Here is a 24381-nt window from a genome sequence, read left to right as displayed (position 1 = left end):
TGTCATTATGGACAGAACAAACAGAAGTGAGCAACTATAACATTTCTAGTTAGTATTTTATTTTTATATACAAAAGTATTATTTCCAAAAGTATTTATAATAAATAATCTAAAAATCAATCTCTTTGATCACAACATAACTATTTAGAATTCCAGTGATTAATAAGGTACAGCTAAAGTATGAAGTGTGTTTTCTTAAGCGGTCCACTTTGTGTCTGGAAAATGAGGTAGTGGATATGCAGCTCGGGCCTTTGAAGTAAGTTTTTGCCTGAGCTCTCTGACTTCTGCCATCAGTTCCCGTTCTCTGCATTCCAGGTCTTCTCGTCTTCTATCTAAAGAAACTAGAAATGAAAAAGGCTCAGAATTAATATTGCAACGAACCACTAAAAAGATTCAGACTCATAGACTTTAAGGTCAGAAGGGACCATCATGATCATCTAGTCCAGGGGTGGGCAAACTTTTTGGCCCAAGGACCACATCTGGGTAGGGAAATTGCATGCAGGGCCCTGAATGTAGGGCTGGGGCAGGGGGTTGGGATGTGGGAGGGAGTGCGGGAGGGGGCTCAAGGCAGGGGGTTGGGATGCAGGAGGGGGTGCGGTGTGGGAGGGGGCTCAGGGCAGGGGTGCAGGGAGGGGTGCGGAGTGCGGCTCAGGGCAAGGGGTTAGGGTGCAGGAGGGGTGCGAGGTGCAGCAAGGGGTTGGGGTGCAGGCAGGGAGCTCAGGGCAGGGGGTTGGGGTGCAGGAGGGGTTCAGGTTGGGCTCCGGGTTGGCAGCGGTACGCAGCAGGGCTCAGGCTGCCTGTCCTGGCACTGCACCATGTTCCTGCAGCCCTGGGGGGGGGGGAGGGGGGGCGGAGGAAGGGGAGAGGGGCAAAGGGCTCCGCATGCTGTCCTCGCCTGCAGGCACCACCCCCCACAGCTCCCATTGGCCATTGGAATCGCGGCCAATGGGAGCTTCGGGGGAGGTACCCGCAGGTGAGGGAAGTGTGTGGAGCCCTCTGCCTCCCCTCCCCCAGGGGCTCCAGGGATGTGCTGCCGGCTGCTTCTGGCAGTGGCGTGGGGCCCGCGGCGTCACGGGTGGCAATCCCGCGGGCCGGATCCAAAGCCCTGACAGGCCAGATCCGGCCTGTGGGCCGTAATTTGCCCACCCCTGATCTACAGACTAGCACAAGATGAGCCCCCAGCCCTGCTTCTCCCCGACACTAGCCAGATTTCACAGGTGAGACTAGATTTCAGGGGGGAGATTAGATTTTAAGGTCCGTGATGCATAAATGATAGAGGGAAAAACAAAATGTTAACAATTGTTAACACATACCATTTTCAAAAGGGGAAATTATGCTAAATTTGAATCTACAAGTCCTAGGAAATAAAGATTAATTCCACAAGAACATTGTCATCAAACAAAAGGAATTAGGGTTGACTTTGGTGACTGGTTGAGTAGTGTTCATTTGATAGAGAGAGAAAGAGAGGGAAAAAAAGGAAAAAAAGATATCCAGTCTGTCTTAACTGGATTTCACAATGTGTTTTCTTGTTCATGTTTAGTATATGCATATATGAAATACATGCTATTTGTAAAAATGTGTGTGAAAATAGGTTTACAATTACTAATATAAGACCTGAAAAAAACAAGTGACTTTTTTATACTTAACCGTGTTTCCTGGTGTTGGTTTTCCCTAAGGGATGTAAAGAACTAGCCAAAAAGTGGGGTAGACAGGCAACTCAGTTATTATGCAAGGCACTGCATTTAGCCGAATGGAGTGGAAATCCATCAACCTCATGATTTGCGGATTCAGTTATTTTACAGAATCTCTTCTTTTCCTTTTCTCATTTTCTATTACATTCTCATGCAAGTTTCTAGCTGTTATGGTTGCAAAGAGAACCTTGAAAACATGCCCTTAGTGTAACCTGTGCAGCAATGTCTGAGTGAGTTTGGAAACAGCCTCAAACAGCTCTGATATGTGAACCATCCCATTCATTTCAGTGGGTGTTAAATCAGGTGCCAATGATAATACTGTAAATGACATCACTGTTAACTATTTCACTGCTTATCAAAACATGTAAGAAAAAGGAAATACCGAACAATCTGTTTTAAGTGAAAGCTAATTGAGCATACATTTTAAAGAAAAAAATGACGACTGAAGGGATTGATTGGTTTCATCATCCTGAACTGGTGGTTCTGCTTTCAAAATAAATCTGCAGAGCAGTGATTTAAAGGATATTATTCTGAGAGACAGTAGGGACATACAATCAACATTTCAGTAAGTGTTTTATGCTGCCATAAACAATACCTGTGTGTGAAAATGTAGGGCGGAGGGCAGTTGGGTTCCAATGGTGGTGATGATAAAATTCTTGACAAGGTTTGTTAATGCCACTTGTGTGGTAACAAGTCTCAATGCACTTTAACATCAGTAGATTAACTGCTGCATTAGTAATTGTATTAAAATATAACATAGTAGAGGGATTATGGCACAAATTATTGGCGAGAAGTAGACCCTGATGTCAGAAATCAATAGATGCAAGCTTATGTACTTTGGTCACAGGTGTGGAGATGCAGATAACCTTAACAAAGTTAATATGGTGGAGGGTCGTTGTAATAGAACAATCAGCGAGGAAATGGATGGAAAGTTGTGAAATTCATGTTTAAGGCTGACAATGGCTTATACAAATGCGGGATGCCAAAAGCACATTACAAGTATGTGAATTATAGCCGGAATAGGAGTTTTATGAATTCTTTTTGTCAATTTATTTTTTTCATGGAAGGTTGTAAAATGCATATTAGAAAGCATACTGTGTTTTATACAGACTGCTCTACAGTTTCATTGCTTCTGGTTATAGTATTTATGGAAACAGTGTTTCACTGTCTTCTTAAACAGCAGCAATACAGTATGCTTTGATCACCCAACAGCTGGTTGCAGGGTTGTCATTAATCTTTCTAGACAGAATAGTGGTTAATTTCTATGTTTAGGATGACACATGAAGTGAGTTATACTTGATCACATCATAAGTGCCATTCATTCATACCAGTGAGAGACAGAAAACAATTAACTGAAACAAGGACTGATACTGACTACACCGATTGGAGGAAGGAGAGCTAAAGATGACCTAATCTGAGAACATATGAAATTAGCTAGTTGTAGCACAAATAGAACTGGTCCATAAATATTGTCCTGCCAAGCCCAAAAGTGTGCCCAGACCAAGTCTTTCATTTAACTTTTCTGCCACAGAATATTTGTCTTAAACATTTTGACTGTATTTCCAGAATCCTGTTTGTTTTTCTTGAATGGAATTATGTCAAATCGCTTATAGAGTATTCTGGTAGTTAGAGCAGTGGTCTAGCAGCCCTGATATCTCTGGGCTCTGGCAGAGATTTGCTTTGTTGACCTTCAGTAAATTAAAACCTACCCCTCATCCACAAATGCTTATTCACTTGCACATAGGGCGCAGCTGTAAGATGGGTATTTAATTCCCAGTGTACTGATGATCTCTATACCCCATAATCATAGGCACCGACTCTGTGGGTGCTCCGGGGCTGGAGCACCCATGGGGAAAAATTGGGGGTGCAGCCAAGCTCCCCTCCCCATCTCACCTCCGCCTCCTCCCCTGAGTGTGCCGCATCCCCACTCCTCCTCCCAGCGCTTGCCGCCGCAAAACAGCTGTTTGGTGGCATAACAAGCTCTGGGAGGGAGGGGGGAGGAGCGGGAATGTGACATGCTCAGGGGAGGAGGTGGGGTCGGGGCGGGGATTTGGGGAAGGGGTTGAAATGGGGCAGGGAGGGGGCGGAGTTGGGGTGGGGACTTTGGGGAAGGGGTTGGAATGGGGGCGGGGAAGGGGTGGAGTCAGGGCAAGGCCAGGGGCAGAGCGGGGGTCGAGCACCCACTGGTGCCAGCAGAAGTCGGCACCTATGCCCATAATTCACATGATAAAAAGTGTACTGAGCAAAGCTTTAATAGTAGGAAGCTGTAGTGAGGTTTCAGATTACAGCTTCCAAATTGTAAAAAAATATTATAGTAAAGTGCAGTGCAAAGGCTAAATAAGATTTTCTTAGTAATTTATATAAATTACTATAATGTGAAGTATTACTAATTAAAACCAAACATGCGTCAAATTACCAAAATACATTTTGTGATGTGCTTTTTTGTTTGCTCACTTACTAGCTGGTAAAATTCAGTCATTTCCAGTGTTCTCCCAAAAAGGAGTACACATTAGTAAAGCTCTACTGTAAAAATTCATACCTACTTAATAATGATGTTGAGGATTGATTTTAATGTTTGTAAAGCTTCTTTGGATGCTCAGATGAGTTATTTAAGTGTGGTTTGGCCATACTTTATTTTTAAATTCTTTGTAACTGTGTGATGAACTCCTGAGTTCTAATCTTGTCTCTGACACATACTCACTCTGTGATAAATTGCTTAACACCTCTGCCTCAGTCTCCTCATTTATAAAGAGTGAATAATACACCTCTACCTCGATATAACGCTGTCCTCAGGAGCCAAAAAATCTTACCGCATTATAGGTGAAACCGCGTTATATTGAACTTGCTTTGATCCACCGGAGTGCGCAGCCCCGCCCCCCTGGAGCACTGCTTTACCACGTTATATCCAAATTCGTGTTATATCGGGTCACGTTATATCGAGGTAGCGGTGTACCTACTTTATTGGAGTCCTTTGAGGATTGTTTGTAAAAGTGCTTTGAAGTGGACAGTTGCTCTAGTATTATTATTTATAATTTATCATGGAGCCTGGTTTCCAAAGAATCTTTATTGCATCAGTGTAATATGCAGACTCTCACAGGAAATCTTACAGAACTGTCAGTCTTCTGTTGCAATGAAATTGGATCCTTCATAAAGGATCTGGAGCGGCTCCAGGGTGGCAGTGGCGTGCAGCGGGGCTCAGGCAGGCTGCCAGCCTGCCCTGGCTCCATGCCGCTCCCTGAAGTGGCCAGCGCCACATCCCTTCAGCCCCTGGGGGTGGGGGGCCGGAGGCTCCACGCGCTGCCCTCGCCTGCATTCCCAGCCAATGGGAGCTGCAGGGGGCGGTGCCTGCAGACGAGGGCAGCGTGCAGAGCCCTCTGCCCCCCACCCCCAAGGGCTGCAGGGACATGGTGCCGGCCGCTTCCAGGAGCGGCGCAGGGCCTGCGGTGCCACGGGGCTGGCAATCCCACACACCGGATCCAAAGCCCTGACGAGCCAGATCTGGCCTGAGAGCCGTAGTTTGCCCACCCCAATCTAGTCTGACCTGTATGGGATTCAGTTTTTTCATGACTAAAGTAGTACAAAGTTATTTCTTATTGGAGAATAATACTGCAGGGCTAAGTCTTAAATATATAACAAGACAATTACTGCACTTTTATTCCTTCATTCAGTCCCTTGATTACTCAGGAGATAGCTCTAAATACTGCAAGTGGAGAGCAACTCCTACTTCCTAGGGGTTCTTTTAGGTCCTTTGCAAAATGTATCATTACTGTACTGTACTTTGTGGCAAATGGAGAAGCTAAAGTGCTATTAAAGTTTCAAAGGTATTAAGGTTTCCTGTGGTGCAGGAGGATTTCACCAATAAGATGTACAACTAAAGAATAGCTTTTAACAAGCATTTTCATTGGCTGTAGAAGCAGAGACAGCCCAGAAGAGATAATTAGAGATAATTAGATTAGATAATTATTGGCCACAAAAAATGAGTCCTCTCCAGATGATTTGAATGACAGGTAATTCTACATTTTCTCCACTCTGAAAAGCCACAGAGGGCTATGTAACGGTGTTTAAGCCATAGATACAAATGCAACTTCTATACAAATATGGGATGAAGATACAGTTGGGTCTAACACGAGAGGCATCTCTCATAATCCGGCAGAGCTGAGTTGCCTACTGCCTTCACAATTACTGTTTTTTAAAGGGATTTTTCAGGTGTGAAATCAATTAAAAATCAATCTGCACATTTACCAAAGACTGATTCCCCCACCTTGGTGCCGGGTAATACTTCCAAAATTAGAAGTGAGAGAAAGACTATTCCAAAGTTTAGCAACTTACAGTGTGCTGAGGACTCTGCTGTAGATAAATCATTTAGACAGACATATCCTGACTTGGGTTGGGCTTCCCTCAGCACCTGCTGGAATTTTAAATCTTGCTGTACACACCCAGTCTTTAAATCACGCAATCTCTCTGTGGGAAATGGAGAGAAGTTTCTTTGTAAACTGTAAGAATTTAATAGCTAATGTTTATTACAAGCCACATTTTCCAGTCCCTACTTAATTGGAGCTGCCTGCACACTAAATCTATGACTATGTCTTCACATTGAATTACTGCATGGCAAGCTAGGGTGCAAATCTACTGTGTAGCAAGGTGGCACTCTGTAATGTCCCATGTGAACACTGCAACAGTGCAGCAAGAGTCCTGGTGTGAAGCATAGCATACTACTAGAGAGCATGGTATGCTAAACTGCACTCTGGGACTTTCACTGGGCTGTAGCAGTGTTTGCATGGGATATTGCTGCATGGCAAGGTGGCACGCTGTAGATTTGCACCTGGCTTGCCATGTAGTAACTCACTGTGAAGATATGGACTTAGATTTAGTGTGCAGGCAGCTCCAATTAAGTAGGGATTGGAAAATTTATAACAAAAAGTGTCAGTCTGTGGGGCCAAGACCACGCAATTCTACTAAATTGTGATTTTCAGAAACTGTAGGTCCCACAATGCAATATTTTTTAAAATATGAGTGACTCAGCTAATGACAAATGGGCCATTAAGATACAGGTAGAATATTGCATACTGGGACTTGTAGTCTTAGTGGGTGGCACCTTGAGTAAGAAGACTAAGACAACTGAAATTTCGTTCACATTATGTGAATTACGCACTTCCAGCAAGCCACCCTTGTGACCTCAGTTGGACAAACTTTGTGCAAGAGTGTGTGTGTGGTAATAAGGGGTGGGGCCTGATCATTTTGTTGGTGTTTCTCTCTCAAGAGTTTTTTGAACAGCAGAGGAAGAAAAAACATTTTACAAAAATTTCTGGAGATATTTATTTAAACAGTGCTCTATCATACCACTTAATTTTAGAGCACCTCTAAGGTATAGTACAGGGTTTTTTTAAGCTTTTCAGCTTCATCTTGCTAAGCAAAGAGTTGGATGTGTAAATACACCATAGGGAACAATCCTGCTTTGATTTACAGGGGTTCCCAAACTTAGTTCGCGGCTTGTTCAGGGTAAGCCCCTGGCGGGCCGTGAGACGCTTTGTTTACCTGAGCGTCCGCAGGTATGGCCGCTCGCAGCTCTGAGTGGCCACGGTTTGCTGTTCCTGGCCAATGGGACCTGCAGGAAGCGGTGGGGCCCACGCCGTTTCCCGTAGCTCCCACTGGCCAGGAACGGCGAACTGCTGCACTGGGAGCTGTGAGCGGCCGTACCTGCGGATGCTCAGGTAAACAAAGCATCTCACGGCCTGCCAGGGGCTTACTCTGAACAAGCCGCGAAACAAGTTTGGGAACCCCTGATTTAGGATTAGATGATTTAACAGATATTTTCCAACTCCAATTTCTAGGAGTTTACAATCCCAGTGGCAAAGGAAAGACATTTGTACACACACACCCCAGTGGCGATAGGAATAAATGCAAAATGAGCAATTTGGTATTATGTTTTGTATTCTCTAACTACATACAGACTATACTACAAAGTCTGCACTCTATATGCAGTAAGATCTATCCCTGTCCACTTGCAATGAGCAGTTAGAGGAGATGGCAAAGTCAAGAATTAAACTGAAACTGTATTAATGGTGTGAGAAGGGAACAGTGCTGGTTCTTCTGTCTGAAAACAACCTGGTGCTGGAATGGAAGAAGTAAAATCTGCAGAGAAACTTATTGTATATTTATGTAAAATATTTTGTTATATCGTGGGAAACCACCACTGTCACCATCTCCCAGTACAGTAGATGATTAGTAGTTAATTTAAAGCTTCTGGTTCAATGAAAATTTAAAGAACACTACCCCCTCTCATTCAGTTTATTTACAAATCCAACGAACATTTTAAAACAATATAAAGTAGGGGCTGATATATTTTTTAATGGTCTTCAGTTTTGTGGGTGGAAATCAATTGTGGGTGCCCATTGCAAAATTTAGATTCTTAACTACATACAGAAGTGTATGTAGTTAGGTGTATGTACATACATTTAGAAGCTTCTAAATGTTATTTGTGTTTGCAATCGATGGAAGAGACCAAATAGAGGTTCTTTTAAAAGTTTGGCCGTATTTGTCAGACTTATGGATGGATATCTGGCATGTACTAGAATTCAAAATGATCTTGACAAACTGGTGAAATGGTTTGAAATAAACAGGATTAAATTCAATAAGGACAAATACAGAGCACTACACTTAGCAAGGAATAATCAACTGCACAAATACAAAATGGGAAATGACTGCCTAAGAAGGAGTACTGGAGAAAAGGATCTGGGAGTTACAGTTGATCACAAGCTAAATATGAATCAACAATATAATACTGTTGCAAAAAGAGTGGATATCATTCTGGGATATATTAGGAGTGTTGTAAGCAAGACATGAGAAGAAATTCCTCCATTTTACTCAGTACTGATAAGGCCTCAACTGGAGTGCTGTGTCCAGTTATGGGCACCACACTTCGGGAAAGATGTGGACAAACTGGAGAAAGTCCAGAGGAGAGTAGCAAAAACAATTAAAGGTCTAGAAAACATGACCTACAAGGAAAGATTGAAACAATTGGGTTTTTTTTAATCTGGAGAAGACTGAGGGGGGAGATGATAACAGTCTTCAAGTACATAAAAGGTTGTTATATAGAGGAGGAGGAGGAGGATAAATTGTTCGGCTCATCACAGAGGACAGGACAAGAAGTAATGGGCTTAAATTCCAGCAAAGGAGATTTAGGTTGGACATTAGGAGAAACTTCCTAACTATAAGGGTAGTTAAGCACTGGGACAAATTACCTAAGGGAGGTTGTGGGATCTCCATCATTGGAGGGATGGTCTAGATAATACTTAGTCCTGCCTCAATGCAGGGGACTGGACTAGCTGACCTATCAAGGTCCCTTCCAGTCCTACATTTTTAGGATACTGGTAAAAATATTTACATAGATGAGTTATTGTAATATCCATGTCATGTACACTGTAGATGGAAGTACTAGATTGTATGCTCACCAAAATAGCCATCTTCACTTTGTAGCTTTTCAGCCAGTTCTATTGCGTCGTTCATTTCATCATCTAAGAACTGCTTCCTCCGTGCGTCCAACGCAGCTACAGCTAGTTGCTCTGCTTCCAGTTGAGCTCGTTTCTCTGTAACTTCTTCCCACTATACAACAGACTCATTTCAGTACATTTTCAATACAAGTGCAATGTGCAAAAAGCAAGCTTCACAGAAAGCCATTTGAATGATTTAAAATTACATACCATCATTAATTAACACAAAAAAGTGCTGTAAGACACTGAGTTAATGTTTTCTACTTTTGAGAAGAGCTTTTGCTGATGCCCACCAGGGTCCTCTTGAAGCAGCTAAAGGGAGGTAAAAGATATTATTCTGGGTCTAGACTAGGAAAAACGTTGAGTCTAGCTATACACTGTTAGTTGATCAGCAAAATCAGGGAAAAGACATTAGGGTAAAAACAAATTTGGGGGGACACTTTTTTGGTAAAAACCGTTTGACTTTTCATTCTGCACCATGCCACAGCCACACACTTTTTCTCTTTTGCACATTGTCTCTCCAAAAATGCAAAGAGATGCTTACCCTTTTATCCTCCTCTTCCTTCATTGCTTTCAGCAACTCTGCTTCTTTTACTCTGTTGTCATGAAGAAGTTTAGCTATCTCTTCATAATGTGCCTCGCGGTCCAGATCATCACATCTTTGTTTATACAAGGCTTGGATTCTCCAGTCTGTGTCGATGCACTTCTGATCAGCTTTTGCTAAACTTTCTTCAGCCAGCTAAGAAAAAGTGATCAGCCAAATACACTTACTTTAACTTTAGCACACTATCCGAATACAGATAAAGAACAACGTTCTTCGTTCAAACTTAAATTTATTTCACTGCCATTGTTAAAGATCTCTACCAGCAATAGGTGCCAGAGAATTATCGCTGCAGTAGAGCTCTTTCCAAATTCTTTCTTTACAAGTCTCTCCCTTTGCTTATCTCTCACCTCTGCTATCTTCTTATTTATACATGGGGCTTATTTTAAAGAAGGCTTAACTGAACCTCTAATATTTTAGGGGTGCCATTTTGCTAACATTTAAATATTTACTTGATTTGCAAGTACAATTAAATCAGATACCTAAATACTACCATTTCTACCCACAGTTAACTGCACCCACAAAATTGAAGGCAGATTAAAAAAAAAAACAGATGTATATGATTATTTCTGGACAAACTATGGAGACAGTTGCTAAGCAGTGGGACAGTGGGTAAGCTTCAACTGTCTTTCAACTGTGCTGCTAAGAGTTCTGAGCTTGGAAACCCAAACAAGCTCGTAATGCCAAGCTGGATGCATCTATTGAGTACTGTAATTTGGAAGTCAATGTCTATAGCAGGGGTGGCCAACCTGAGCCTGAGAAGGAGCCAGAATTTACCAATGTACATTGCCAAAGAGCCATAGTAATACGTCAGCTTCCCCCGCCCCCCAGCGCCTCCCCCTCTTTCCCCGCACCTCCCGATCAGCTGTTTCGTGGCATGCAAGAGGCATTGGGGGGGCGCAAGGGGGAGGAGCGAGGGCACGTCAGGCTCAGGGGAGGGGGCGGGAAGGGGGTGGAGTAGGGGCAGGGCCTGTGGCAGAGCTAGGGGTTGAGCAGTGAGCACCCTCAGCACATTGGAAAGTTGGCACCTGTAGCTCCAGCCCCGGAGTCGGTGCTTACACAAGGAACCACATATTAACTTCTGAAGAGCTGCATGTGGCTCCAGAGCCACCGGTTGGCCACCCCTAGCCTATAGTTAAATTGCCTGCTGATTCCCACCAAGTCTTTAGAGAGCATCACTTGTGACCACAAAGAACCAAAACCCAGATATTTATTGCCATGAGATCCAACATTCTTGACAGAAAGATAAACTGGGAACCAGCAGTATCTACTAGAAGGGTCATGCTAATTCTCATATGTCTTCCAGTCTCTGGGAAGACAAAGGAGGGCTTTCACTCAAGCCATGCCTAGCAGGACTTCAATATACTCCAGCTGTCTGAACAGCACTTAAAGTGGGAATCTTTGCATAAGGTCAAAATATAGTAAGTGTAGTTGTCAGGAAATATTAGGATTCCTTTTCTTTGAAAGATTTTCATGCTTGTTTGCAGGAAGAGGAATTCCTTCCAAATATACAAGTTAAATCCATTTTCTTACCACCTGTGCTTTACGGTCCTCATCCCGATCAATTTCTATCAACCTCTGAACTAGATGTTCTTCAAGATCAGCCCTTCTTCGACTGGCATCTATCTCTCCTTTTACTTCCTGTGTCACTGTCTCTTGATCTTTGACAAGTTGCTGTAAAAACAGGTGTGCATAAAAATACAATAATTAAGCTAATACTATATATTAAAGATAATTACGGCTTTTTCATATTAAAAACTTCAGTGCAGAAACGAATATGTTCAAGGATATCAGGTATACCCCACCCTAATGCATTTCATAACCAACCATAAGTATCTCCCTCCCCCAGATTGCTTTATCCACTCTATATTAACATATACGCTGCACCTGAATCACCACAGTGATTCTACAGTTTATGCTGACATAACTCCATTCAATGGACTGCAGTGGAATTACCCCAATGTAAAGCTGGAATACTATCATGATGAACCAGGCACATTGTAAATAAGTTGTACATCTATAGCACCTTTTATCCAAGGATCTCAAAATACTTCAAATTTGAATTAAGTTTCCCAGCATCAATGCAAGATACAGAGATATCATCATACTCACTATCCCGATAGTAAACTAGGGCACAGAGAAATTAAATGATTTGCTGAAGGCCATACAAGTCAGTAGCACAGCTAGGAATCCTGACTCTCAATACCCTTTTCTAGAATGGATCAGTTAGTTAAATAAGCACTACCCCCTTATCCTGAAGGTCCTGATCATTATAAAACTAATTCCTTAAGCTGCTGACTTTACAGATACTAAGTATAAATAGGTTTAGACTGGTTTGTGTTGCGTAGCCACAATACCCACACTGCAGTTGACTGTATATTTAATAAGTGAACCCTTAAAGACAGTTAATCCCATTATGCTCAGCACAGATTTAGAAATTTCATATGACAAGAAGTATTTCTTATCACATACAAGTGATGTGAAGGTGCATTTGAAAATAATTGGTCAGATTTTTCAGAAGTCCACTTATGTGCATGCAAGTTGTGTTTCGCTTGGGTTCAAGATGGGCATCGGTGGGTTTTGAAAACCTGACTCAATCTTTGTAACTAAAATTGGCATTTCTACAGCTACCCGCTGGCAGCAGCACTTTTTAACAGGCGGGAAGCCACTTGTCACGTGAAACTGACTTTCTATCTTTAAGCAGTAAATATTTTAAAACCCAGTAGAATTCTTTTCTGATTTTTATAGCAGATTACAGAATAGAAACTGCTTTATGAACAGTAATAATGAAGACATTTTGAAAGAAAAACACTCTTTTTCCATAAACATTTACCCATCCCCTTTTTTTTAATAATGCTATTGACAATTTTATACTCTGACTGAGGCTTGAGAGCCACAAGTGGCTCTTTAATATGTCTCCTGTGGCTTTTTGCCGCACATGATATTAAAAAGACTGTGTGATTTAATTAAGGATGCTTTTACTATGTTATTAACCAACTGTAATTGATAAAATAATACTTGGTCAGTCATTTTGCTATGAGAATTATATCTATATAATAACTAAATATTTCCCTGGTCATACTGTTTAAATATGAATATATAGCACTATAGTAAATGCAACAATGAATTCACACTACTGAGGCTCTTTTGGGTAATACTGATCACTAATTTAGCTCCTGAGCCACTGAGGTCTGAGTATCACTGCATTGCTTCAGTAAACATCAGGATATTGTAGACTAACACAGGAGTTGCAAAGAGGAACAGCATTACTTTTAGACTCATTTCTACTGATGGTAACTTTTTCCTCAGTAATCCTCTTCACCCAAGTGTGCAGATGCAACTTGTAACAACCAAGTTATATTTGTATGTACATGAAGGAAAAAAATGGCACAAAGAAGCAGTCCTGAGGTGCCACTGATACTTTTTAATTAAAGAAAGAGGCCTCTCTCTCTCTCTCGCCTCCCTCCCCCCAATCTGGCCAAAGCAATCAAATGGAATTTGGGAACTGCAAAGGAACAACCATTCAAAACAAGTTTCTTCCAAATATCCCACAAACAATAGATAATTTTGGTAAATTCTCTGGCTACAAGATAAATTGGGATAAGTCAGAAGCAATGAAGATCTCACTGGATCTAGTTACATTTAGGCTATGTCTACACTATGCACCTTTTAGCGACACAGCTGTGCTGCTACAGCCGTACTGCCAAAAGGTGCGCAGTGTAGCCGCCCGCTGTTTGTCGGTAGAAGAGAGCTCTGCCACCAACAAAAAACTTCCACCCCCAACGAGCAGCATCAGCTTTGTTGGCAGGAGAGCATTTCCGCCAACAAAGCGCTGTTAACACCGGCACTTTTTGTTGGTAAAACTTTTGTTGTTCAGGGGTGTTGTCTGAATGACAACAGTTTTACTGACAAAAGTCCAGTGTACACAAAGCCTTAGATGGCAACAGACAAACCTCAGATATCTTGGTACCTGTTCCTTAAGGAAATTAAAAGCACAGCCAAGGCTAATCTAGCCCCATTAATCATGCAGTTAACAAACAGTTTAAATAGATGGCAGGCGCTCTCTCTCTTTGTTTATTTTTCCCCAATCAAAATGAATGTTCTTCCCAAGATCCTTTTTATTCTGAATTCCATATTCCTCCCTTTTATTTTACCAAAATCAACACCATGGTCAGGTCCTTCTTGTGGGATATTGGTAACAAACCCAGAATCTCTTACATAGATTACAGCTCCCTGTCAAAGCAGGTGGTTTTCGATTTCCTAGCTTTGAACTTTACCAGACAATAATTCTTAGCCAAGCAGCACAGTGGCTCATTCCCTCGTGGTGTAGAACACTGGGCTATCTCCAGCTGGAAGCAGAATTCGTTGCTTCTTTACCCCTTTCCAATGCACTGCACTGAGATTACTACCAATTCCCTAAAGAGCAATTACCAAACTATCATGGCAGCCAAAAATAACTGGCATATTATGTCTACTAAATTTAAAAATCACCCCTGTCTACATACCAGGGCCTCTATCTGGGGTAACACAAAAATCTGTATAGCACGCAACCCCATCATTTGGCCAGACTGGATTAGGAAAGGGATTCTGACCATCAGTCAATTTAATGCAAATGATACCTTCCTCCCTTTTACAATATCAAAAGAAAGGTTCAATCTAGAGACTAAGAAGGAGGGACAATATATCCAACTTAAACATGCCATCTCTGATCTGTTTGGCCCCGATGCCTGCGCCACCCATGACCCACCTGAACTGCTTTCATTTCTCCAGATATTACCCAGATTGCCAAGACCTATGGTAACATCATATGCACACTTGGTCTGCAAATTTGAATTAAACACAGATTCCCTAAAAAAGAAATGGGAGAAGGAACTAGGCCAATTATTCTCTCCTAACCAATGAAAACAAATTTTAGTCAGTGCTCTGAACTGTTCCTTGGACCTCCATTTAAGATTAATCTAGCAGAAAAATCACATGGAGGATGCATTGGATCCCACTCCAACTATTCAAAACAGGCAGCGATAAGTGAAAAAAATGTTGCACTGTGATTCAGCAGGTGCACACTTAACCCATATGCTCTAAGAATGCTCCTATACCTGTATGTTTTGGGAAGAACTGAATTGCAGTTAATTTTTTCCTATCAAATAAAATTGTATTACAAACTAAACCTAATGTATGTTGATTGGAAGCTGAATACATCTGAAAAAAACTTTGGTTCAGCAGAGCACTTACAATTACCTAAAGATTAGTATTACAAAAATGGAAATCCAAAAAACGACCAGCATTTGAAGACTGGAGCATAGACATCGTAAACTTGGCTACCAAGGAAAGAATTGTATATGGTAACAAATACCCAAGAAAAATTCTCAGAAACATGGGATGATTTCCTAGAAGTATCTGAATGATCTCGTTAAATGCATGAGGCCCACCACTTGCCTCTCCTTCCTCTCTATCCACTTCCTTCCCCCCCAGTCTCTATACTCCTCCTCTGAACTTTGCTTCTATTCTTTATCTTGTTTCAATACTTGAACTAGTTGGATTTTTATAAACAAATGTTGTTTGTTTGTAAGTTATGTAATACAAATACTTCATTTATATTTTAAGCATTCAGATAATCTATAATTCAGTATTTCAAGTACAGCTAAGGTTAGGTAGCAAATGGTTAATATATTTGAGAAGTTTATGTATAATTTGTTTTTTCTGTATACATATTTTAAAATTTAACAAAAAATAAATAGAAAAAAACAAGAGACTGTATATAGTTCATTGTCATATACCTGTTCAAAAAGCTGTCTTTGGGATTCAAGTTCCATTTGCCGCACTTCTACATCTTGAACAGTAGCAGCTGTTTCTCGCTCTCTCATGGACACCTAGAGGAAACAAATATACACATAAAAACCCCAAAATGGAAAAGTTGTTTTTTCTTTACCACCATCTCACTTCGTTTTTCAGCAATGCCAACATTTGGATCAATCTGGCTTTTCCCAGGAAATTTTGCTAATTTTAGTAAACTGTGTGGACAGCAGCAGGTGCCAAATTAAACTATACAAATATGAATGAATCAGACACCTGCCCAACTTTGGCTAAATACATCTTGTTTCACAAAACATGCTACAATTGGTTTCATTACTCATAAGTTATTAATTTTTTCTTATTTACTTCTCTTAATAAACATTGGAGGAAATATTGCTTAGATGAGGAAAACAAACCTTTCTTGCAATTTCATCATCCAGACGTTTTAGCTCCATTTGACGCTGATCCTGCTGATGTTTCAGGAAACGCCTTCTTGCAGCATCCAATAACTGCAGCTCCTTTACTTTCAACTCTCTTTTCACAGCTGTTAGTCTTCAAAGCAAAAATGATATAGGAATAAATAAACCTTTACTGGTGGAAGGCTGACACTGAAGAGTGTGATGTTCCATAACAGTTAACCGTTACCTGTCATGAACTACTCTCTTTAACTGCTAACGCTCTTGACATAATAGTTTTGTTTTGGAAATGAAAACTGCACTGTTATAAGACAGATTTAAATCCAAAGAGTGGCACTCTCTCCCCATTTCCCACGAAAGTCTCATCAATTCTATAACTATTGGTGTCAATTAAAAAAAAAAGGGGGCACTTTAGTTTGTTGAGAAAATTTCACAATAATATTACTCCACCTCCTGACCAGAATTGTACTCCTCATTCATTAGCAGATAAGGAAAGTCACTTAACCCCTTTAGTCCGCAACTCTCAATTAAAAAAAAAAAAAAATTGTGTATGTTTTATGCGTCTAAAAAATATCCCCCTTTACAAAAAAAACCCTCATGGGGATCTTGAATTTCTCTCACAGTTTATAATCCCAAAGTTTATAGACTCTTTCTGCATTTTAATTACCTACCAAGTCCTAATTTATAAGAAAAACTCTTATCGCCAATAGAAATTTGAGAATATGCACCCTCATTAATATAAATAACGTCTATCACAGTAGCAGCTAAAGGCAACAACTGAAATTGAAGCTCCACTGCACAAACACATAGTGAAAGATAGACTAAAGAGGCAAGTACGTAAGTTGTTTGGGAAGAGAAAAAGTGGGACTGGAGACATGTGACTTGCCCAACATCACACAGCAGGTCAAAGGCAGCGCCAGGAACAGAATCCCGATTGCCTGATTCCCAGTCCAATGCCCTACCCACTAGACTGCACTGCTTCTGCATATTACAATTTGAACAAAATAGTGGCCATCTCTGTCCCTACTTGTGATAAAAGATTTAATAGCAGGGTGCTGTAGCCATGCTTCATACTACTACTAATACCTCTGTCTTTGATCTGCCAGTTTTTCCTCTTCTTGCAGCAGAATTTTTCTCCTCTGTTCTTCAGCCTCACGAAGCAGCTCTTGCTTCCGATACCAGGCCTCATCTTCTACTTTTCGCTGTACTGCTTTAGCTTCTATTTCATGAACTAATTGTCTGCATAAAATATTTTTATATATTACCATAGAAACCAAAATAGATTTCAAGAAATTATTCAGGTAGTAAAAACTGCTGGTCATATATTGGAAAAGTATTAATTAAGATTATTATAAAATTTATGTCTGTGCTCAAATTGCCCAGTGATGACTGGGCCATTAAAAGTTTGGTTTGCATGCGGCTGGCAGGCTCCATGCCCAGCTCTGCGCGGCTACCCGGAACCGGCCGGCATGTCTCCCCGGCTCCTAGGCGGCCACAGGGCCTCCGTGCGTTGCTTCTGCTCTGGGAACTGCAGCCACTGGGAGCTCCAGAGGCAGTGCCTGCGGGAGAGGGCAGCATGCAGAGCCGTGTGGCCACACCTCCAAGGAGCCAGAGGGACATGCCAGCTGCTTCCTGGGAGCCACCTGAGGTAAGCGCTACCTGGATCCTGCATCCCTCACCCCCTCCCTCACCCCAACCCTCTGCCCCAGCCCTGAGCCCTGTCCCACACCCAAACTCCCTCCCAGAGCCCACACCCCCTCCCACAGCCCAACCCCATGCCCCAGCCCTGAGCCCCCTCCTGCACCGCAAACCCCTCATCCCCAGCCCAACCCCAGAGCCCACCCCCGCCAGCCAGAGCCTTCACTCGCCCACGCAACCCCTCATTTCTGGCCCCACCCCAGAGCCCTTACCCCAACCCGCATCCCAACCCCTGCCCCAACCCCGTGAAAATGAGTGAGTGAGGGTGGGAGAGAGCAAGCGACAGAGGGAAGGGAGATGGAGTCAGCGAGGGGTGGGGGCCTCAGAGAAGGGGTGGGGCCTCGGGGCAGGGCAAAGGTGTTCCGTTTTGTGCGATTAGAAAGTTGGCAACCCTCATCGCTCTATTTTCCAGTAAATCCAATAGATATCTACCCCCTCTCCCAATTTTAAAGTTTCCTTCTATTTTCCCATGAATACCTTTCTCGTAAATATTCTATTTCATCCTGTCTGATTCTCTCTCGCTCCTGAGTCTGATAATCCACAATAAACCTGGGGTATTTATTAAATACTGGGTACTGGCCCTTTGTGAGTGGTATAAAGTCATCAAGCATACGTTGTGGATGGATGTCTGCTGGGGTAGCTTCCATAAGATGATAGGCTTCTTTAATCACAACATTAATATCCAGATTGTTCCGATGATGGAAGAAATACTGTAAGAAAAAGTTTTCATTTTAAATCCTACAAAAAGTTGAACAAGTTACTATGCTTTCCCAATAGGTATGTAAACGTATTAGTTAATTCTGTATGCTAAAAGTTGATTAAAAGAAAATGTCATCCTGGCACCACTAGTCAATATAATACATACATACATACATACATACATAAAGGCTCAATTGACTTAACCCAAACCACTAAATCCTGAAAGAACTACCTCTGCTTCACTCCCTTTACTCCAAATGCTAGGAATGTTAGTCTGCCCTCTCTCCCGTATGTATATATCTTTTTGCCATACTGAATGAGAGAAGGATTAGAAGTGCTTTCAACTCTGCTCATGAGTTATGGCCTAAATTCTGCAATACACATGAGAATAATTTTACCCAGATGAGTAATCGATTACTCACATGTGCGTCTGCAAAATTAGGCCCTAATATTTGCAAATGGAGATTTTTCCATATAAAGAATACTTTTCTTTCCCCAATGCTCTCCATAACTTCAGAAGTACAATAAAATATTTTCATTTTAGTTGAGGGGAAATCAACCAAGACTGCCTCACTGTGCTTGCATTTTAGAAAGCAAAATAATGAAGCATCAAAATGCCAGAACCACTTTATATTGTCCTAACATACAGATGTCAATCCTGAGTCCAGAAAGAGAACCAGAAAACAAAGAGTAGTTTAATGGGTAATGAATTCTCCATATTTAAAAAACATTTTCCTTGGCAACAAAAGAATTTCTGCAAGGTCTTAAGTTTCTTTATACTCCTCTCTGCCCATACAACCAAGTGCAGTAAATTGATTAATATTTTATTCATTTCACAGTGAATATATCAGATACTAGAGGACATTGCTCAAACAGGCACAGTATAACTAACATTCAACTGTAACTTTTCTTTTTAAGCTCTCTAAAAATAAATATTATACACGAAACTTTTCTGAACCTACCTAATATAGGTAGCAAGGCTCTGACTTACATAGTAAGGTGTTTACCTCAAAGTCCTCTGTTTGATTACAGTGAAGCAAAGGAGCTCTGGAACATATGATATAGGCAGCAACCATCATGAGAAAGTATGAAGGATGGTTGGAAAAGATATTATCAAACACTTTCAGCCATTCTTCTCTTGTTAGAACCTCAGAGAACAATGTTTCTAGAAGAGGCCAGGCATATAGCTAAATTAATTGGGAAAATTAATAAAATAATCCATTAGTAGAGCTTCTCAGTTCCCATCATAGAAATATTACAAAGGAAGACAAATCTGAATGTGTAGGGGAACCTTTCCTATCTGATGTTGAGATTTTAATCTATTTGTAAATACATAGCACATTGGAACTATACCAAAAGATATATAATAAGGTCCCCACCATATGCAGCTGATGAACTAGATGTGGTTTACATAAATATATTTCTTACCTCTCTCATTCTTACTTTCTTTCCTTTCATTTACTCAAAGACAGATGTATGATTTTTCAAATTAGAATTATTCTTAGTAACTAAATAATTAGTAATATATAAATTAACTGTATATTTTAGCTTAATTGAATATTTGGTTTTATGTTACTGTATCTGTTTACTGAATTCAGTCACCACAGTTGTGTGTATTTTAAAAACCAAGATAAAATTATATAAAAAATTGATTTATAATTTTCCCTGATAAATTTCTGAATCTATATGATTGCAAGAAAGGGCAACTTTAAGTCCTACTAAAGCATGTATGAGGAGACACATGATGTAATGCAACAGGATAAGCTGCAGGCAAATGATCATATGTTCTTTATACTCCTATAAGTACACATTTTACTCTGAATTCATTTAATGAGCAAATAAAGGTTTAAACTAAAATGAGGCATTTGAACACTGTCATTTATGAACAGTTATATATGAACTAGGAAGCTAGGTTGGAGTTTTACCTGTGAAGTCACATTGCAGTTTATTAAATGTTGAAGCAATTCCTTGTCATGATGTGCCAAGATATTTTCCACCATACTAAGGACATTGACTGGAGGATTAGGAAAATACTCAAACCAGTGTTGACACCAATTAACTACAAAAGGAATAAAACAAACCACTTGTAGCTTAATCCCTCTGACACTGAGGGATGGCACACTACTGAAAGCATCTTACTTTTCAAATGATGTTCCTTCCACTTTGACTCAGATACTTACATTACAGTACTTACAAATTCAATGTTCTATAATCTGCAGACCCACTAAACAGAAGTTTAGTTTTATAATATCTGTTAATATCTCTATTATACATATGTCTGTTATTAAATGTATATATTTACTTCTTCACACAACGCATGGTCAACCTATGGAACTCGCTGTCATGGAATGTTGTGAAGGCCAAAAGTATAACATGGTTCCAAAAAGAATTAGATGAGTTCATGAAGGACAAGTCAATCAATGGCTATTAGCCAAGATGGTCAGGGATGCAACCTCATGCCCAGGTGTCCCTAAAGCTCCAACTGCCACAAGTTGAGACTAGATGACTGGGGATGGATCACTCAAAATTGCATGTTCTGTTCATTCCCTTTGCAACATCTGGCACTAGCCACTATAAGAATAAAGGATACTGGGGTAGATAGATCATTGGTCTGACCCAGTATGGTCATTTTTATATTCTTAATTCAAAGATGCTCTTTTTAATCCCATTGTAATGGGCTCTAATGGCTGGGTCACTGAGCATCAAAATATTTTCAACCTGTTAGGACCAAATCTGGATACTTATTTTGCAACCAAACTATGTATTTTGCAAAATGGATTTTTATGCGAGGTAACTATGCTATGTGTGCACTTTGCAGCAGCTGCAATGACTAATTTCAGTGCAAGATACTTTAAATTTACTATTTTTCTTCAGAAGCCAAGCTACTAAATGCTAGTTGTCCTAATCAAGTGATAACTCCATCTTAGTACAATAAATATTTTAAACTGAGACAGAGGTATTTCTTTTGACTACTGTCATGCCAGGTCTCAAGCCAGAATTTAAAAGATTAACATGACAACAAAATTGTATTGGACAAGTGTTCTTTTACTGATTAGACTTAAAAGATACTGATAAGATAAATTGATAAAAATGCTTGTTAAAAGTCAATATAAGGAAGTTAAATTGTGTTTGTTAGCTATGATTTATTTTTTTTGCAACAGCTATATTTTATCATACTTCCTGGTGGATGCCTTCTATACATTTTAAAATAGTATATAAACTCCTCAGTGACCTATAAGAGAATCCATGCACACCACTTTATTTCAAGCAAGGCAAATTTGGGGAAACTAAATAAGTTAAGTGTGTGGTAAAAATCCTTGCTTACCTATTACAGTAGCAACAACTTCAAAGCAGATAAGCTGGTTGTTCTGGAATAATTTTACAAATGGGAATGCTAGCAGAGGTATGTATGGTGTCTCACCAAAGATAGCAGACCAGTGAGCTAAAGCAGATAAGGTCCTGTATACGAAGACAAACAAGTACTTAGAAAATATCTGTACAGAGGAAGAGAATCATGCTTGGTTATCACAGCACAAAAATGTGACAAGGCATCTGAAGTTTATGATTTTAAACAGCACTGAAGTATAGTGGCATTCTATGAACAACTAGGCAGAAGATTAGGGGACAATTAACTCTCTCGTAGAGGTAACAGAAAATATTTTATAAACTGAAAGCATCTATAGTCATAAAATATACCAACCAGAAAACTGCTAAATAAGAACAACTTTGGTATAATAAGAAGGTACTACTTTATGCGGGGCTTAATTTTTGCAAAATAAACCAACCTTCCCCAGAGATGGTCCCAGTCAGATGGTTTAACATCAATGAACGTTCACATAAATTTACCTTTGTAAGACTCTCAACAGTTTCCTACTTTTCATGGGGTATTCGTCCTTTAGGTGCACAAATGCAGAATGGATACCTTTATCTATTAAGCTACTAAATGCTAAGTGGTTTTCAGGAAGTTGTAATAAGGCACGCCAAACAAACATCCTGCAAGTAAAACGTAGATTTAGCAAAGAAAATTCCCTTTGTTAAATCAGTACAGCAAAAGAGATTTTAAATTTGCATGCATGTGCACACTCACACCCACCTGTATTTTGCTGGATATTCTCCAAATCCTTTCAGTAAGGCTTGTAGACGTTTCTTGTTTAATCCATCTGGCAACTCGTTCTACAAAATAGGAAACAAACAGTAATTTGAAATAGTATTTTGTCCCTATAATCTCTATTTCTGATTCATTGAATTAGTGGACATGGTTGGTAGGGGTCATGTGGTTTTGTTTTTTAAATGTGTATTTATAATGGTCAGAACCCAGGACTGGGTGTCAGGACCCTGACTTCTAATCCCAGCTCTGCCACTGATTCACCATGTGGCTTTTGGCAAGTAATGTATTTATTTAGATTTGCTGAGTACCTGCCCTACGATAAAGTTAATATAAACAAAAAAATCACAACATACCTAATGAAAATGGATCCTGCCTGTATAAGTTTGACCTCTTTGTATGTCAGTAAACCCATCTGGTGAATAGTCACCTATCCCAGGGAAACAGAGAGGCTCTGAAGCTTACTTGTTTAAGTGGTTTGAGATCTTCAGATCAAAGGTGCCAGGAAATGTGAAGTACTATTACTTGAAAGCATTGATTAATGGAAATTGATTCAGTATTTTTTAAAGTAATCTTGACCGTTTTTTATTTATTTATTTAAGTTTCCCTAAGGCTCAAACCAAATACAGGTTTCTAGCTTCAACGGTTTGTATATTTAAGTGTAAAATTTCTAGTCAGACCATATGGGGAAGTACTTATAATCCAGTTCATTTTTAAAATGATAGAACCTACTCTGCTAAGACTTTAAAAAATATCACTTTGAGTTGAGAAAAAGCACTGAAAATTTTAGTACAAAATCATGTTTTGAGAAAATTACAAGCAAATGAAAGAGAGAGGCTATAACCATAGGACTGGAAGGGACTTTGAGAGGTCATCTAATCCAGTCCCCTAATGGAAATCGGAATTCAATCTTAAATATATCAGCCACTAGTAACACCTACTATAGCAATAATTTTATTTATAGTAGTACCTGCCACAGTATTCTAGGCATTTTGCAGCAAAATATAAATTAAATACTTGATTCAATACCTAGAGAACTCAATGGAAAGACTCCCACCGATTTCAATGGGAGCTGGATCAGACCCTAAATCAGTGGTTCTCAACCAGGGATACGTCTACCCCTGGGGGGTCCACAGAGGTTTTTCAGGGGGGTACATCAACTCATGTAGGTATTTGCCTAGTTTTACAACAGGCTACACAAAAAGCACTAGCAAAGTCAGTTCAAACTAAAATTTCATATAGACAATAACTTGTGTATACTGCTCTATATACTAAAATGTAAATCCAATATTTATATTCCAATTGATTTATTTTATAATTATATGGTAAAAATGAGAATGTAAGCAATTTGTCAGTAATAGTGTGCTGTAACACTTTTTAATTTTTATGTCTGATTTTGTAAGCAAGTAGTTTTCAAGTGAGGTGAAACTTGGGGGTACGCAAGACAAATCAGACTCCTGAAAGGGATCCAGTAGTCTGGAAAGATTGAGAGCCACTGCCCTAAATGACTAAAAATATATATGATTAATTTACCAGTAAAGTCAGGATATAACCATAAGTTTTAAGCTTACATATAAATACAAAAATCAGCAATGAATGCCTTTTGCTGTAATAAATATTATTGTAAGGAGGATACATGTCATTTAAGATAAGAATTAAGGAGAATTAGCAAGGTAATTGGATGAAGAAAATAAACAGTGGTATCAGAGAGTAACAATCATGAAATATATAGATAACCATAAACCAAGTGAAAGCCTTGGGAAACAGTTTAGAAGTAAAGTTAACAAATTAGAATAACAAAGTTCTACAGCAAAGATATGTAAGGAAGGTAAAAGGTGCAAACAGTACATTGGCCAGATTAAAGATTTAGCAAACATTTGGATGTAGAA

The 24381-nt window shown here is 40.0% G+C and overlaps 1 protein-coding gene across 6 annotated transcripts in view; it reads right to left on the bottom strand.

Moving 5' to 3' along the window:
• TBC1D31 (TBC1 domain family member 31) overlaps positions 1-24381 on the bottom strand; it is a 35547-nt gene continuing 11166 nt past the window's right edge. For 3 of the 6 annotated variants that reach the window (XM_034763546.1, XM_034763548.1, XM_034763550.1), the window contains 14 exons: positions 22481-22560; positions 22234-22380; positions 21713-21846; positions 20313-20446; positions 19395-19574; positions 18166-18398; positions 17077-17229; positions 15991-16126; positions 15559-15651; positions 11315-11455; positions 9725-9919; positions 9142-9292; positions 6020-6151; positions 1-340 (listed from right to left, as the gene is read on the bottom strand). In XM_034763546.1, coding sequence (XP_034619437.1) covers positions 195-340; positions 6020-6151; positions 9142-9292; positions 9725-9919; positions 11315-11455; positions 15559-15651; positions 15991-16126; positions 17077-17229; positions 18166-18398; positions 19395-19574; positions 20313-20446; positions 21713-21846; positions 22234-22380; positions 22481-22560 — 2055 coding nt within the window. In that variant the 3' untranslated portion in view covers positions 1-194. Of the gene's footprint in view, positions 341-6019; positions 6152-9141; positions 9293-9390; positions 9493-9724; positions 9920-11314; positions 11456-15558; positions 15652-15990; positions 16127-17076; positions 17230-18165; positions 18399-19394; positions 19575-20312; positions 20447-21712; positions 21847-22233; positions 22381-22480; positions 22561-22848; positions 23026-24381 lie in introns of those variants that run through there. The other 3 variants (XM_034763552.1, XM_034763547.1, XM_034763549.1) reach the window with 3 other exon arrangements.

This window comes from Trachemys scripta, chromosome 2, assembly GCF_013100865.1.
Source record: "Trachemys scripta elegans isolate TJP31775 chromosome 2, CAS_Tse_1.0, whole genome shotgun sequence".
NCBI lineage: Eukaryota > Metazoa > Chordata > Testudines > Emydidae > Trachemys > Trachemys scripta.
This window is presented reverse-complemented; position numbering and strand designations above follow the sequence as displayed.